General features: G+C 40.5%; 1 protein-coding gene across 10 annotated transcripts in view; it reads right to left on the reverse strand.

Annotated features, from left to right (window-relative positions):
* Positions 1 to 317: 317 nt before the first annotated feature.
* The window catches only part of Rfx3 (regulatory factor X3), a 259528-nt gene continuing 241278 nt past the window's right edge, over positions 318 to 18567 (reverse strand). For 8 of the 10 annotated variants that reach the window (XM_063268579.1, XM_063268574.1, XM_017589448.3 and 5 more), the window contains 2 exons: positions 9354 to 9396; positions 322 to 7147 (listed from right to left, as the gene is read on the reverse strand). In XM_063268579.1, coding sequence (XP_063124649.1) covers positions 6909 to 7147; positions 9354 to 9396 — 282 coding nt within the window. In that variant the 3' untranslated portion in view covers positions 322 to 6908. Of the gene's footprint in view, positions 7148 to 9353; positions 9397 to 18567 lie in introns of all 10 variants that reach the window. The other 2 variants (NR_172644.1, NM_001395594.1) reach the window with 1 other exon arrangement.

The raw sequence follows: 18567 nt of genomic DNA on the forward strand, positions 1-18567 counted from the left end.
AAATCTGGATTTACAATGGAAATGTTGACAGCCCCTGAAATCAAGTGGCACTCAATCACTAATTTTCTTTGAGGGTAAGATTTGTACCCTGCTGGGCTTATAATTTTGTTTTCTCGTTTTTTGTGCTGTTCATGTGTAAATATTGCAATTTCATTTGACACAAAGAAGGAAAACAACTTGATTTTGTTTCTAAGCTAATAAATGACACAGAGGGTACCCTCCTAGGAGATGGTGCGATATAAACTTCCTGACGATTTGAGGAGAGGGGAAAAAAATAAAAAAATAAAAAAAAAACAACAAAAACCCAAGCCATTTCAAATGTTTGTAACAAGGAAACAAATTTATTGATTTTTAAAAGACAAGACACCATTTTTGTTTTGAAAAACACAAGAAAGCTAGCCTGAGTTCAAGTCTGAAATATTCAGAAAAAATCCTACTATCTTTAGTATGTTCCAGTCATTTGTTTAAACAACACACTAAAAGTTAATATATATTTTTATAATTATAAAAGTTCCCCAGTTATTGTACAGTACACAATACAAATTGCCCACAAACTAGTATTTAGCTCCTGCCAATCTTCAGAGGACATGGTATACTAAAAGATTTAGCGTTTCTCACAAAAATCACATCAGGAAATACGTATTTACAAAATCAAATACATTATACAAAAAAACCATCACATGTTATTCGGTAAAGATGTTTTTAAATAATTAAAAAGTTTATTCAACTGTAGTCCAAAAACTGGAAAAGAACATTACATTATCTCACACATACAACCTCTACAAAAGTTGCTTACCGCATTTACATTATATATTCAGTCGATTGTAAAATAAATGCTCAAATATCTCCTAGTGTTACTATGTTTGTGTGCTTGTGGGACTGAATAATGTAATCTGCCACTTACTAAGTGAATTTTAAATGATGGCACTTAAAAAAAAATACAGTATTAAAAAAAAAAACCCACAATGAAAGGAGTTTTACCTAGAAGGTACGAAAGCCCTGAGTGATAGTGTAGTTACTGATTGGTAAGCGCTACAATTAACCTAATTAAAAGTTTACCACCTCAGGCACAGTTCCCAAGCGTTCTCAAGGCACTCACTTAAGTTTCTGGAACCAACTCACTGGTCGCCACCATAGGTCCAAATCGATGATGGAGATGAGCAGAGAAAAGAATTTGCTTTGGTACAAAAGATGCTTTTCAAACGAATACAATTTAACACCTTTCTCGTTGGGTCATATAAAATTGTGTGTGTAGGCTAAAGCAAGGCAATCGTTTGTTCAGAAATGTTAATTTACTCAAGGAAAATTTACTTGGTCATCAAAAGTCAATCAGTTTTATTTTTGCTTTCCTCCCCAGAACCAACCTTCTCACAGAGGTCTGTTGTCATGATTGTTGAGCTACATAAATGGTTCTTACCAAATACTTCATTACTCAGGGCTTCCAATCCCAACATCATATTTTACTAAAAAGAAAGAAAGAGAACCAAGGAAGGAGGGGCAAAAGATTCAAATATTAGGACCAAATAAAAGAGACCAAATATTTCTTTTAAAAACGACGTATTACCAATCCCTTTAAACAAAAGGAGAATCAACCCTAGGCAGTCACTTTGTAAGTGGCTTTTACTATTTAAGTAAAATTGGTAAACTAAACTCAGGTCTACTGGCACATAGATTCACTAGCAGCAATGGGCAAGGCATGCAAACTGAGAAGCATTTACAGTAAATCATCATGAAGAGTCAAAAGAAGAGAGCTAAAGTAAAACCCTTTGAGTATTGCATGTTAACACATGATTAATTTGCATGGTCTGACTTCCTCAACTGCCTAAAAAGCAACGTACGGACACTTGCACTATGCTATGGATGTCGGCAGACATCGGAATAGGTCACACTCCTGTCTGTGCTTAGCGAGGGCAGCATGGGCACATGGGAACACAACACTGCCCCGTGTTCTGTCACATAGGGGAGGACCAGATCAACTGTCCAGAAATTCCCTAAAGAAATCAACAAATGTTGTAAGCAGAATGGCATTCAGAGACAGCTGAAGCAGCAGTCCCAGCATCTCCTGGCAGAAGAGTTCGGAGCAGGTTAATGTCTGGCTGCCTCTCTGCCTCTCTATGTCTTATGAGTAGTATTAATGTTTTAGAGCACAGGTAAAATTATGCCCTGCGTGGTTTCCAAGCACTATTTCATGACAGATGGAGCTCCAAAGAGCCTAAGTACCTCAGCGTTCAGCTGTGTTTAGTGGAACTCACCGTCCTAAGGCTTCATTTGTACTTTCTAAAGCTAAATAAATGAGATCTTTTGTTTTGGGAAAAAAGACAAAATGTAACCCTTTATTTTACCATACCTGTTAAAGGCTAGCAGGTACCTCCAGTGTGCGGAAATCAGTTACAGCATAGGCCAGCACAGGCCCATGCACGCGTCCTCCTTTTCTAGAGAGTCATGTGATGCTAGAAAAGTTGATTTTGTCTTCTGTAAACAGTACACTTACTTAGATGGCAGTGAATATTTGGGAATAAACATATCCAGCCCTCTTGAAGGAAAATTAAGAGTTGTATATAAAATGCAAGTGTTCGGCATGGAGACACTTTCTTTTCTGACCCCCCCTTTAAAAAACAGTGTAATTAGACATTTGGATATAGAGGCTATTTTACTTTTTAAGTCTAAATAAATGATCTGAAAGGCTTTCATCCCCCATTGTATATCTTACAATGCTCAAAGGGTTAATACAAGGCATTACAGCAAAGGGCTTTTCTAGTACTAGAACTAAGCACTGAATTAGTGCTTCAGCCCCATCTTTAACATCACCGGAATCACAGAAATACTAGGGTTCTGTTACTGAGCTTGCTCTACCATGTACATGGAGGTGGTTGCTCTGATCCAGTCACAGCCTGATGTCGAACAACACTGCACGACAACCCTCCTCCCCCAAACTCTGCTGTGATCCACAGAGAGCAGAAAAATTCTGATTTTAGTTTCTGGATGGTCGTGGTTTGCTCAAAAGAATTTGGGGAGGGAAGGTTATAACAAAGTCAATCTGTTGTATATAACCACTGCCTTACCTCGTGTACACGTCAAGCTTTTGACTTTTCTACTATGTCCATGCAACGAGGACCATCACAGTGACACACGTATTTTCTTTTACACAGATGTTTCAAGCACAGCATTATCTTAGACATTTCAAATAATATTAATGATAATAATAATGTGATAATAATCTTTCAAAAACTGAAAATGCATTTAGCACTTGTAGAGAGTGTGTCCGTGGAAAAAGGCCCAGGATCACAGCATAGGAGCTGTGACCACTCCTGATAGACGTCTACAGCATTCTGCAAGAAAGTGCTCATTCTTGCTCGTCCGCTACAAATCAAAGGCAGTTAATGTCGCACACTATGAATTTTAGGTATGCAGCGAGAAAACCATTTGTGTATTTTACTTCTGTTTTTAAAGTACACCATCTAAAGAGAGGTGCATGAACCGTGCTATACAGTACAAGGAAAAAAGTCACAAAAAGGAACGCAGATTTTGGAAAAGGCAGTAAGAGTCATACAGTCAAGATGTGGACGCAAGTCCTGAAGTTCTTAATAACTTGGTATCCAAAGGGGAAATTAAAAACTGGGCCCTGTGTTCCCAGGAGAAGTCTCACCCATCCTACCCATTGTCCACTGGTTTTGGAAGCGTAGATCTTTTGGCTATAATTCTCAAAGTATTTGCTGATATAAAACTATACCTATGATACTCAATTGTATTACATGGAAATCTCTTCTGAAACGTACCAATAACTCACGCACCTCCCTCTCCTTTTCCTCACTAGGAGTGTAGCACTTGGTTCACATACATGCATTTCAAGACTAGCACTTGATTATAATGCCAAGAAATGCCAGCAAGTCCTTAAAAAGTGTATTATGTCATAAGTCCACTATGAGACTGTTAGTGGTTGATATTATTTAGAAAAGCCAGTTTCAATAAATGGGAAAATAGAAACAAGATGTTAAATGACGAAAACAAATGTGATTGTTATAAATTTTGCCTGCCTACAAATTACCGTTTTTGTTTTTTTAATATAGTTCATAATTCAAATCCAAGATTGATGTGTGTTCTATATACTACAAATAACTAGAAGTATCATAAGCCATGGGTATTTTGTGTGTATTGGTTAGAATTATCTACACTAGTGTAAAAGGATTAATGTTCCTAAATATGTCTAAAAGATTTCAGAATATTTTGGAGTCAATTTCAACCGTAATAATATTTATTAGTTTTTACTCTGTCCTAATTTAGAACAAACCATGAACAAATGGAAGAAATCTTGAATTCTGGAGGGCCACTCAGTCCCTCCCTCTCATGAATCTATGTCTGTCCATTGTTAGCTGATTCCTCTCATGGTACAAATATCTCCAACATTAAATTAAATGAAACAATGATACAAATACATTTAAAAGGTCAACCAATAAACACAGTGAAACCAGCAAATACAATTGATCCAACACAGACATGATGTCATCTGGGGATGACAGGCAGAGACAGGAAACTAAAAGACCTCAGGAAGGAGAGTCGAGATGAAGAGAGCTAGGTTATGATTAGAATTTTATGTGTAAACATTTTCTAACTCACAATGAAGTAGGTCCGTGGTCTTCTGTAGCTTATGATGGGTGATGGAGGGGAGGGGCTTGCCGGTTCATTGCCTTGGGATCTTCAGTCATGAAGAGATGCTTAGACATCAGTGAAGACGTGTGTGAGTAAGTTGCTTGATACGAAATCTGAATCCGTTAAAAATTATATGTAAGACATTTAAATTTCCCTTAAGAAATGTTGATTTTCAGAAGTTTGAGACAATCAGGCAATAACAGTTTCAATAGACTGTATTTCCTGATAAGCCATTTGGTGTTTTTTACTTTCCAGATTGGCACAGCTTCTTGTCAACTATACCCCTCACCCAGCCCAACTGGAAACATGAAGTCTTCAGTTTAATGTCGACCTCAGTAGTGATCTGTCTATCATTTTGTGCTTTCCTTTCCATTTTTGGCTTTATTGATTTAGTTCTTTGTTGACTTTCACTGATTTAATTTTATAGTTAGGTAAATGAAAGATATGCCCTATTTTTGTTGCTGTTGTTGATAGTTTGAGTTAAAAGAACCTTGGCTTTTCATGCAAAATAAAATGGGATGAGCCTGTATTCTTTAGGATCTCACCTTGTGACTGTAGCAGACTCCAGTTCCATATGTGTGTGTGCATGTGTGTGTGCATGTGCGTGTGTGTGTGTGTGTGTGTGTGTGTGTGTGTACACAGAGACACCCAGACACACAGACAGACATTTAGACTGAAAAGATGCACTTCAATAAGTACCTGCTTATTCTGTTAGCTTTCTAGAATTGTAACTAGATAATAATGGTCTACAACACATGATCTTTATGTAGCATGTTTGTATGAAAACTGCTAGTCCACACCCTTAGCAATCTGATTTGCAATCAAGTGATATTCAGCTCAAAGGATAAAACATAGACAAGTCCACTCACAGTCCCTCGGAGAGAAACTGAAGTTTTTGTCTCTTTGTTTTGCTTAATTTCCCCCTAAATTCCCCTTGAAGAACATGTGACCTGTCTTTACTTCAAGAATCTGAGCATGACAGGCACACTTTACCAAATGGATTGAAGAGTTACTCACACGAACAAAATAAACCTTACTAAACCTTAGCTCAGTTCTGTTTAAGGCACCATGTAATAGCCGAGGTACGATGATCCCTGATGTGCGTTCTTCAATGGCAATGGTCCATCCAGCCACCTATCCAAATCCTACAGAATCGGGGAGCAACAGGGAGGTGTGCCAGTCACACTGCCTTCAGGTTCTGTGTAAAATTTAAATCCATGTATCTTAGAAACCAGGAAATAACAATATGCAGGTCGCTACATTCCTTGCATTCTATACATTTTCTTCTATAATAGCAGCATATTGAACTACTATTAGAAAAAAAAGACCTGGAATAAAAGAACGTCATCCAAATGGAATGGTTTCCTGTATGTCCAGCTCAGTATAAGTAGCATGTACACTTAAAAAAAAAGTCAAGTCATTTCTTCAGCTGTAGTATCTAACTATAACAGCCCCACTTAACAGCGGAATGCATCTGTGCAGTGGTTCCAATACAGAATCAGTAGTCTTTAAACAGAGGAATTGGTACACAAATCATAGTTAAAGTCAATGTCTAACGGAAGCTTGCATTGTTAACAAGGTTTAATAATTATGTACACAAATTATGTACATATTAGCATAATCTCTTTCAATTCTGTCATTTACCCTGGACTGATAAATGCACAGCTCAATTTTTTTTTCAGAGAAAAATAGATGACCTTTCCAACCCTCTACCACTATAATAAAAACGCTCTGTATTCTCTCCATACTCCAAAATGTTAGCAAAATAGTGTCTTATGGTTCTGTCCAATGAAAAGCACCTTTCAGAAGCAAATTTGATGCATCTGCTGCCAAATGGGCATGCCTCCAGTGTAAATCAAAGAAATTCATTTCTTTTGATATTTCACAGAAGTGCATCTAATTAAAAAACTTACACATAAAATCATACACCAAGACTAACAATCAACAATAAAATATTTTAAGCTACAAAATGTAAATTACTTTTTAATTATGAGAAAACAAAAACAATGACATTAAGTGTTGTAAAAATCCTTCTTGACAGCTGAAACTAAGGGGGGACTCTATTATTAAAAGGCAAATAATTTGTGTTAAAAAAACGACCTGGAAAAATACATACACCCATTCCATTTCACAACTCCAAAAAGGTAATGTTCAGCACAGACAGACTTTTGACAACAGTCAACCTTCAGGCTTGTTCAAACCTCAGCTTGAGCCCAGTATGGATGGGGTTAAAGTAAGCTGGGGAAAAGACTTTCCTGCTGTTAGACCGCAGTGTAGGTGTTGCCCGTGGCGCTGCACTGCCTGATGGTCTGTGGACTCGTGACGATGTGCTCGCTGTGGAGGGGGTTCAGGAGGCTGGGTTGCACACCACTCTCCAGGACAGGCTGCATGCAGCCTACTGGGAATGCCTGGCTTAGCTCTGTTTTCTCTCTTTTGGCCTGAGGCTCTGAAGAATCATCCAGGTCTTCATCCATCTCACTTTCTACTTCGCTGCCTTCATCTGCACAAACAAATACCACAGGAGACAAAAGAGAAACAGACATCAGTGCACGCTTCAGAACCATCTCAGTGTGCCAGGTTGCTGTGAAACCTCGGCGTTCCCTATGGGAGGAAGCTTGTAGGCTTTCTCCTCTCATGGGATTTTATATCCATCAGTGTCATAGTGAGAGATTCACAATTCAGATATTTGGAGTTTTGCATAAAATTTCTATCTTAAATGATGGCATAATTTGTTGCATCATGAAGTAGTCACTTGGGCATACTATACTGGTCTTGGGCATGGGGGCACACAATAATTTACACTGACTGATTTCCCTTGCTGACTTACTGTAGATGGGGTCTGTGCCGTCCCACAGTGTAACTACTGCAGTATGACTTGTGATATAACTGTTGTCTAACTACTGCTCTCCAGACAGTAAAAACCAAACTGAATAAATTCTTAATTCATATGCTAAGAAAACAGCTACAATGAAGTGGGAATGTGAGATTTAAAAATGGCACAAAGGACTTGTTTCTTGGCAGCATTAATACTACAAATACTTGCAATTCATTCCTAGAAATTAAACATAAAACATTTACTTTTACTACCAAATTTTATTATGTTTGATATAACTCATTTTGTGGAAAAAGCCCACAGAAACTTCACATTTTACTTGTCGCCTGGGGAAGCCTGAGGGTTAGGGGTAAACTGAACCAGCTGCACCCCATCAAAAAGGTGATGGCAGACAACATGTTCCGGGCTCCACGCTCCACACGGAAAAACCATCAAAAGCGTGCAGGAAGAAGCGGCAGGGGACGACCCCACCGTGAGCAGGACAGGGATGGAGAATGGAGGCCTTTCTATCCAACTTGCTGCAGTGAGAAGTAGCCCTGAGAAAACACTCTGAACACACTGATCTGTCTGACTAGGGTCTGTCATCTGGTTGTAGGGATCCTTCAGATAGACAACGAAGCAATCTGTAAGGCAAGCACTTTCTCCAGTCTCTCAAGACAACCGATGCAAGTCTATATACAACTGTGCTCCTATTCTGGGAACCTGGTGGGCTTTATGGAATCTGCTGCACAAAAGCTACAATGAGTTACTCTACCAGTTAACTCAATCTTTCCATCCCTCACTTTATGAAGAAGGCTGGTGATAAGTGATCACCCATTTATTTTTCTGAGGGGTTATTACTGCAATTCCACAGGTTTTATCTTTGACACAGTAACACATTGGGGAAGTCTAACTTTTTAATTTTCCTGTTCCTAAAAAGGAAATTAAGCCAAGCACAACAATAACGGGCAATTTTCAGAGAGTGATGTCCCAAGAGAACGTAATGCCTCCCGTTCGTCAGACAGAACGGGGCACACTGGGAGCCTTGGGGCAGCACCCTTGGGAAAACAGTGCTGTATCTCCTTGCAGACTCCCAAGTCCTTCCTCTGGCTTCTTTCTCCAGAGGCTCTGGTTAGAAGTATAACTGGGGTTCTCCCTAGAGAAGCCAATAGCTCCCCAAGTCCCAAGTAAGACGATGGATTTTTTCTGAGGTGTTGGTAAGACACTGTGACTTACAGCTGCACTGCCAGTGTCATCAGAGCTGCTTCTATAAAGCTGGGTAGGGTTCATGAGCTCCAGCCTCAGTCACGTCACCTTAGACCCCCACCTCTTTACTGAGTTGTCTACTGCTCCTTAGGTTCTTCAGGAGTGCACACCATGCATGTGGACACAGCAGCATCCCTCAGGCCGGCAACGCCAGCACTGAAATCTTTGTATCCTTCTCCACCAAACTACTGCTGATCCTGCTTTTTACCATGAGCCTCACCACAGCACTGGAGCTCTGTCTCCACTGAAGAGTTAGCTGACTACATGGCAAGGTAAGGGGTCTTTTTTTCTTGCCTTGACTAAAAACCTCTGGTCCAATTTTAGAATCTCTCCAGTATTTTTTGGCCATGGTCAATAATTTGTTATTTATATTGCGTCTCTATCAAGAAGTTGAAAGAAGTCTGGAACTGCATTTAAATCCAACCTTCTGCATTCAATACATCTCACAGAAAGATGCCTTGAGGACGGAGGGAAGGAACAGCAACATCAGGACGGACTCCACAGACACAGTTGCTGCTCTCACATGGGGTCTGCTCGCTATGTCCACAGGATCAGAGTGCTGCACAGCTGTGCTGCTTCCTCTCACAGGAGCTCAGTCAAAAAGCCCTTAAGATTTTTCAGTTCTTACCTTTATCCAGATTTCCGGGAGACACAGCATTTAAATCACCAAACTGCAAAATAATAGGCATTTGTGTAATAGTTATTACTTGACAGAATAAAATAGTATTCTATCAGTCTGTGGTAAAAACACCACTCCAGGACTTTTTAAAAGTGTGAACTGGTAACCATTTTGATCCCTAACTACACAGGTCACACAATTTTCCAATCAAATGTGTCAAACTTGACGTTTAAAATATGTCGCAATTGAGCTGTCTTCACCTCTTTGAGAAAGGATAACAATTTTCTTTGGCTTCCATGCTCCATTTTACTTTTATTTCAATTCAGCAATGAAAAATCAGGCCTGACTGAGCAGGATGATGATGGATGTGGTAAAATAAATGTGAAAAGCCCCAGCCAAGCAGTATACGTAAGGTCCTCTCCCCATGTTCGGCCAATGAGGCCAGCTGGCCTTCACCATTGCTGGAGGAGCATGATCTAGAGTGGTGGGGGCTCTGTCATCCATGAGAGTGACAAATACAATGGGCGCTCCAGAGAGGACATGCTCTTCAGCTCACATTTTAAACATCTGAGCCTTTGCTAAGTTAATAGATACTTTTGTTTACCAAGAGACAAAGGCCCCACTTTTGCCAAAGGAAACGCACTTGCTACAAGCAATGCGAGTTCTCAACACTGTGGGACGATTAGTAGCCATGGGCACTGATGCTCCTTTGTACCTTGGTTCAACAACTTGGTGATAATTTAACAGCAAAAAAGCACATTTTGAGTCTCTCAGGGGGAACAAAGATAGATACACTAAATAAAAAACTGACTAGCAGAGGTACAAAGCTAATCCAAAAGAAGCAAGGAGCGACGCAAAGCCTCTGCTTTTAGAAAAGAGTCAACGGTAGTTTTTTCAAAGTAGTTATTAGAAATTCAGATTTCTCAACAGACTTAGAAAGGCTGAGACTGAAATTCCCCTTACATCCAGAAGATTGCTTCTAAAGAGTCTATGACAGGATCGTACTTTCCATCTACAGGGTATGTCTGTGAAGTAATAAAACTGATCTTGTTTTGCAAACATGCACACATTGCTTCTTTTCCCACCTAAGCAAACATTATGCTCCACAGGAACTACCTGGGGAGACTACACATTCATTTGAAGGTCAGGGTTCTGGAACATTCCTCACTGACAGTCACTTCAGAGTAAGCTTATGCACCGTTCCAGAAAGTTCACACTGCCGCCTCATTTCCAACTATGAGCAGATATTCTTATTCATCCACGCAGACTTGGACTTTCTTACTTGCTTAGAAAGAGTCCCATGGTCAAATCACATTCACCTTTGCCAAAGTTTGGGACAGTTATACTAATATACTCTTTTATTCCTTATGGTTCTTAGCACTACAAGAGAAGATGAAGGAGAGCCGCCCCACGCCATCCGTCTGTGGCTAAGCCACCATTAAGTGGCTTCCCTGGAATAGGTGTCCAGCTCACCTAGGGAAGTGCTCTGAGGGAGAGGCCTCCCAGACAGGCACCTCCTGCCGCACTGCACTGGTTGGTGCTGCCCTCCCATGGCCTCACAGTTCTATCTTTCTGGTAACAAAATCACAGCTAATGACCTGTTGCTCTGAAGGAGAACCCAATGTACATTTAAATAAAATTCACAATGTCAGTCATACATGAGTTTCCAATCACAGAATACAAAACAAGCAACAAACAGTCAAAGGGATTATTCATCCACCTAGGGTCTTGGTTAACATTTAGGACTATAACAGAGAGTGTTCAACGCTGAGAATTGTTATCTCTGACAGCACATTTGAGTTTTCATTTAATAATTCTTAGAATCTAGTTCTTGAAACAAACAAGGAGTTATGACTCTAAGCACAATTCTGCTTATAGAAAAGGTGAGGGTTGTGCGTCCCTTATCTGAATGCTTGGGAGCTAAAGGGTTTCAAATTTCAGAGTTTTTCCAATGTTAGAATACTTGCAAACGTATATCATGATTGGACTTGTACAATTTATATATCTAGCCTGAAGGCAGTCTTAATAAGTTCAATGCACTTGAGTTCTGACATCACATGGAGCCAGGGTTGGTCGGCTTGTAGTGTTATAGTGGCACTCAAAACTACCAGATTTTTAAATACTTTTGGAATATTTTGGAATAAGGTGGTTCAAATTATATTGCATTTGTTAATGGAAAAAAAATCAAAGTTATTTGTTACCACATACAAAGGTTTTCCTTAGAAAGTTTATGTTTAACTTGAAAGTGGTTGGCTATTTATAATGCTGGAAATAAAACCCAAATACCCAGACCACAGATTGCTACTGCTGTTTTCAAAGTAGCACTCACACACAAGTGCTCTTCACGGTCCTGGTGCTGAACAACACACACAGCAGAGGCGCTGCTCACATCTCTGGGTTAATGCCGAAGCTCTGCAGCAGCGGCGAAATCCAAGGGCCCAACAAAGAAGACTTTAAAAGCCCAAGGAGATACTTTCCCCCATGCATTTGGCATGTGAGGACTACATCTATATCTATCTGGCATATGTATGTATGTATATGTATATGTATATGTATATGTATATGTATATGTATATGTATATGTATATGTATATGTATATGTATAGATAAATAGTAGGGAGAATGAACTTTGGCCCTGTAGTTAAACTGGATAAGAGTCAGAGTCAGTTCACCTGTGCATTTTTTTTTTTTTAAGGAAAACATTTAATGAGCACTTACCACATTTTGAACTCTGAACCAAACAATACGTCAGGTCAATTTGGAAAATACTCCTCCTCATGAAAGTCACTATGAAAAGTTTCTTCTGGTTTGAAGGCTGAGTAGGCTAGCAGGAAAATGAGGCAGCCCAAGAAACCTTAGGGAAGATTCGAAGCATGGGGCCGAAGACAAAATGGAAATCAACTGTACTGGTTGAAGGTTCCAACAGTGGGTCAAGGAAGCAGTAGAAAGAACATGGGAGGTGGGGCTCAAAGAACACAGAAGCATGGTAAGCAGCAGATGACATGGACCTGCATTAGGCTAACAAAGAAGCTATACAAGATATGGATGGACACTAACAAGGGGACTCATAAGAAGGCTCTTGGTTCTGGAAGCTCTGGTTCCAGAAGCTGGTGAAGCTTCTTTTATAGGTTTCCTGCTGTGGAAGCAACTGGAGCAGAGAAGAGTCACTACTCATCAATGTGACGCGTACCGACTGTATTTCTACTGGCTCAGCTTACGGCATGCTTTCTTCCCGGTAGGTCTGGCTTCACAGGTCACTTTCTCCATAAACTTCAAGAAGTCTCTTTGATGCCCACCTAGAGTACGTCATCCCCAGGGCTCCTAGTAGCTGCTCCATCAAGTGCCTCACATGGCTGTCTGCAGGAGCCTGCAGGGTTGACTTCATTTGCTCTGTAATATGTACTTTCTAACTAGAACACTGGTGCCCGGGCATGAGGACTTTGTCACCAATACCCTCCAAACCTCCGTGTGGTGCCTCACACACAGTGAGGAATAAACACGTGTTTACCAAACACATGCACCGATTCCCTCATTTGAACCTCGCAGAACAAACCAAATGCCAGCTGTGTCAAGGCAGAGAAACCAGATTTTATTCTATACTTTAGGAAAACAGTGACTTGATCAGTCTAACATTATAGTAAATATGTGGTATTACATTAGGTCAGACACGTCCATCTTAACATTATGAAGAAGAAACAGATTTTGAGAGTGGAAACAGTGAGAGGGATACAGAAATTTCACCTTTTAGTAAGGACTATAAATAAATAATTTAAGGGATTTAAGAGCACATTTGTAGAAAATATATGGCCTTCAGTACATGGGAATTAAAGTTCTGTCATCCAGATAAATAGGAAAAACTGTAAAGTCAGAACCAGATTGCGTTACAGACAAGGCATGGTATGGATGACATGCAAACCCGCTCTGTTGTCTTTGAGGAAAAAAACTACTTCCTGCAAACCCTAACCAGAGATCACAAAACTGGATTCCCCTTAGAGATACAGAAGCCCAAGAGGATATACAGACACTACAGCCTGTGGCAGCCTGAGGGACTGTAAAGTCAGTGATACCAGCACCGGCTGTAAAGTGTGGGTAGGAAGCTGCACATGGCACCTCTTCAGGAGGTCTCCAAGAGACCTAGGGTGTGAACCTGGTAGAGACCAGGCAGGTGGCAAGGAGTTCTTTCCAGGATGCAGAGGCTTCATGTGCCTGAGAAATTTATGAGGATCACAGAGGTCAACGTCAGTGTAAGGCAAGGAAGTCAGTCTGGAGAACCAAGCAGAAGCTAAAATTGTGAATGTTATAAAATATGGGCTGGAAGACCAGAACACTTTAAATTCTTCATCCCAATGAAGGCCTAGAGAGCAACTCTAGCATTAAAGCCATTCTATAAGGGATAGCATGGCCTGGTTTGCTAGCAACACCCTCATGAATGCATGAGGTCTACACAGAGGACACAGCCCAGTTGCTGGCATGTGAAAGGACTACAGGGCATGTATATGGCAGAATCCACAATAAATGTTATCAACCTTTGTGAGCATTTCACTTATCCTGATCACCAGCAGCTGATAAGCCACAGAGTGATTAAAACATCAGCTGCAGAAGTCTACTCTTCTATAAGGGTCAGCTACTACAGGGGTAGTCTACAGTCTCAGGATGAAGGGCGTGCTGGCCTTATGGTGTAGGGTGGTGCTGGCAGTAGCTACAATTTCACATACACCCATGTGGGAAGACATGTGAATGTATACATATGCATATATGTGTTTTACTAGTTATTGCTGATCAAGACCCTTAAGTTCTAATTATAAAATTCTCTCTCTCTCTCTCTCTCTCTCTCTCTCTCTCTCACACACACACACACACACACACACACACACACACACACACACAACTTGTTTTGTTGTTGTTGTTGCTCTTCTTTGGTTTTAGCTTAGTTTTGTTTTGTCCTGGAACTCACTACTTAGACCAGGCTGGCCTTGTACTCAAGAGTCCACCTGCCTCTGCCTCCTGAGCTCTAGGATTAATGGCGAGCACCAATGCATCCATCTAACTATACGTTTCTCTTAACATGGTTTCTACTCGCTCATCTGTCCTTTCTGTTCATCTTGGGAGAGGAACTCATGTAGTCTGACTTAGCCTTGAACCCACCATTTACCTGAAGTTGGCCTTGAACTTCCTGTCTCCTCCTGCCTCCCAAGTGCCGAGATGACAGACACGCAGCACCATGTCATTTAGTTTACATAAAGTCCCTATGGATTCTCCCCTTACTGCTGCCATTTTACAAGCACTTAGGAAGGATGTCATCATTCCTATTAGTTAACTTTGAATTCAAGCCCGGCTATGACTATGCACACCTAATTATGTCGCTGCTCTTCCCCAACACTGGCATTTTCTTTCTGATTGACTTATTTCCCCATTCTGTTTTGTTGGTTGTGTTTTTCAAACCACTGAATTAATTTGCCTCTGATTATCACTTTGGCTACATACCAAAGAATCCTGCTAGATTCTTTGCAATTCTGTGGATTATTTGATTCAGTATTCAAAGACTGTGGGCTATTTTTCTGAAACAAAACAGTACTATCAATGTTTGCATTATATGTTGTTATCTTTTCTGTTTATCTTAGCATCTGGTTTCACCTTTGTTGACCCAAAAAGTGATGGTCTAATTATACAAATTATTGTTTGAGATTATAAGTACACAATCAATTTAAAAAATCTAAATCTTAATAAAAGGCAATCAAATACAATCTTGGGCAATGCACAGAATTTCAATATTTATAAACTTATGCAAAGGGAAGGGAATGGAACTAGGATCAAGTACTTACCATGTGTCTGTCTGCCTCTCTACCTACCCTGTCTCCTCATACTGCCAGCAGCTGGGCATCTGGCTGCTGGGCTCTAACAGTGCAGACTTCATAACATCATAGCGTGGTGCTAACGCAAGTGAGCTTCCCAAAGTCTTTGTTGCTGCCAAGGGTGATGTGGCTTGGACCTCATGGTACAGCCTGGAGGAGAAGGCTGTATCCTGCTCTGACTGTATGACTCTGCCTTCAGCTCACCTAACTTAACCTTCGCAATACTCCTAGAGATAGTCTTTAGGTTTATTTTAATGATGTCAAAACTAAGACTCAAGCAAGAATAAATACAACTTTTTAACTATGCAATTTAAATTAAAGTGGTGAGTTGAACAGGACAAGAAAACACAAGCTATAGACCAGCTTGGCTGCATTTAAATCACAATTCTGCCATTATAAGCTATGTGGCCCAATTACACTTTTGAAGCGTGATTTTCTTCTCTATGAATTAGACATGGTTATCATCATGATTAAATATGTGCATTTATCAAACAGCATATAACAGAGACAAAACCAGACTGCCCTCACACTCATCTTCTCAACACTGTATGGAACCTTAAAATTTTGTTCTGTTCTCTAATGATTATTAGAGGATGATGTCCAGATGACTACCTCTCAGGTGAGGAAGCTGCAGGAATCCTACCCAGCCTGTTAGGCTTTGGCTTGACGTTGCTGCCCTATACATTCTATGGAGGATTGAGGCCAGAACTGATGGTTTTACATTGATTAATATCTTTATGATGGAAACAAACACCACGAGAAGGCCTGGCCTGCACATGGTCACGGCAAACATATGCGGAGTGGTTTCAGAGAAGGTGGAGATCATGTAACTAGAAATGGTGGGTGGCTCAGATGAGTTTGGCCAATTGCTACCTCTTCCACTCTGAGAAGTGAGGAAAGAAATAAGGAATCCTTTAAAGATTCCCACACAGACACAGGGAAACTGTTTACAAGTGGACTTAGAATGTCCCAAGCCAATTATAATCTATTAACACTCTATTACTGGCTTGAATTTTGGAACATTTCAGACTTTATAAGTCAAAGCTCAGTGATGGTCAACGCTTTATGTTTTGTTAACTAAGGTTAAGGTCAAGTAAAGGCAATTATTTTAGATGCTTTTGATCAAGAGGCAGGTCTTACATTTTGAATTTTAAGGTGTCCTGAGCATTATTTTTCTTAAATATCTATCAAATGAAAACCATTTTACAGTTAGCATTGGTACAGGGTTTCACAACTGGGACGGGGGATGAGTTATAGACTTACAGTAATTTCCACCTTTATTCTGCAGGAGACACTCATGTTTACTTGGAAAAGTATTGGGTTCCTTGATTGCTTTCTCCTATACATGTGCCTTTCTATACATTCTCTAAGAGTGTCACTGAAACTGACAAAAAGACAAAGACTTATGTCACTTTGCTCCACACAACGGCAGCTTTCTTTGCTCATGCCCTGCTCTGAAGCAGGCCCAACACTCTGGCAACATGCCTGTATATCCCCCCACACAACATGCCTGTATATCCCCACACACAACATGCCTGTATATCCCTACACACAACATGCCTGTATATCCCCACACACTACAGCGCATTTCAGATACAACCTTAACTGTTCATGCTCTTTCTTCCCTGGGGACATAGCAGCAAATGTATCTTTACAACGTTTCAAAATCTCTAAAATAGTCAGTATGCACATAGTAGAGTGAAAGGCAATATAGACCACAGTTGCTTTGGAAAGGAAGCAGTTTTAAATGTTGACCATTGTCACCAGGTCAAGGCCAGAGCAGGAAGCAGTCTCTGTCCTGAGCCCACTTGAGAGTACTGCTTTGCCTTTCCCTGGGATGTTCCCCTCAGGGGTCAGGTATAGATTGCCCTCCTACAGTCTACCTTTCTACCATGCTGCTGTTTTCTGGAATCTCAGAATTCCCTGCCCAATGGCCCTGAGTTCCTTCCCAGGCCTATGCAAATCTCTTCAGACATGAGGGTGGGGTGGGGCAGTCAACTCATTTGCGAGGTGCAGAAAAATCCTGAGCACTAGCCTGAGGGGAGCACACGAGCTAAGATGGGAAGAGTGAAACAGAAGAGAAGAATGATACATAAGGGTGGAGCTGGGCTGCATCTGTGTCTCTCTTCTGGCATGGACACTGGAAGAGACGGAATGTTAAATGTAAGCCATATGTCCTTAGTTATCAAGCTATATCTGTTAAAAGTAGATGGATGGAGCAGATTTTATTTATAGTTGGTTCAAAATGTCTGAAATATTTAGACATATGATACCCCTGGTCCTGCAAATGTTAGGTTGAGGCTGGAAGAACACATTTTATGCAAATAAAAAACTATGGACAGAAGAGAAAGAAAGCCTGCTCTTGAATTGATTAGTTCCCACTGAGAGCATGCATAATATCTAATAGCAAAGAATAGCCTTAATTTATTACAGGAGCGAAGGAGTGGAGTTTGATTATAACCAGCGTCTGAGGTTAGGTCTTTATTGCTGTGAAGAGAGACCATGACCATGGCAACTCTTATGAAGGAAAACATTTAATTAGGACTGGCTTACAGTTTAGAAGTTTAGTCCATTATCATCATGGCAGGAAGTATGGTGGCATGCAGGCAGCCATGGTGCTGCACCTCCAACTTACTTTAAAGCATATTGTAAAGGCAGGACTTGTATTACAAGTATGTAGTCATGCACCAGCATGAACTACAAAGCAAATCCTGGCACAAAAGAGAAGAAATAGACAAAACAAAGACCTTTCCCACTTTGAAGAAAGTCAGTTTACCACCACCTTCATTACAACAAAGAACCACAGTACAGTGGACACTTCTTAGGGTCACTTGGGGTAGGGAGGCTCAGGATCATGGAGTATGGTAAAACACCAGTAGGTGGTGCTGTCATGCTTCATCTGTGGCTAGGTCTTTGCCTTGTGGGGTACATCCAAGAAGCCACCAGTCAAAAGGTTCTCTAAAGACCCAGTGACAGGGACTGTGGAAGAGGATTGCGTGCTGAGCTGTCACTCAGGGCTACAGTGACTAAGTTGTTCAAGTGTTTTAAGCAATCTTGAATTTCTATTTTTGCTATTTTCTGCACTTCCAGCAATTCAGGGTTAATCATTTAAACAAGAACCTAATACCTTGCAGAAGGTATTAGAAAGTCCACTTGGATTGGGAACTTAATTTTCTTGAGGGAAGACATCTCATATATGGCCCGTGAGAATCAATGAGGATACTGAAGATTGGCAGTCTGTCCTCTCCTCATTTGTATCTCCCAGAGTGGCTATTTTTCAGTATTTACTGTTGGATACTCTCTATTCCCATAGAGGAGGGACAGAGAGGTTAGAGATACAAACCATCAGGAAAGTACATTGTAATAAACAC

Source organism: Rattus norvegicus, chromosome 1 (genome assembly GCF_036323735.1).
Source record: "Rattus norvegicus strain BN/NHsdMcwi chromosome 1, GRCr8, whole genome shotgun sequence".
Classification (NCBI taxonomy): Eukaryota; Metazoa; Chordata; class Mammalia; order Rodentia; family Muridae; genus Rattus; species Rattus norvegicus.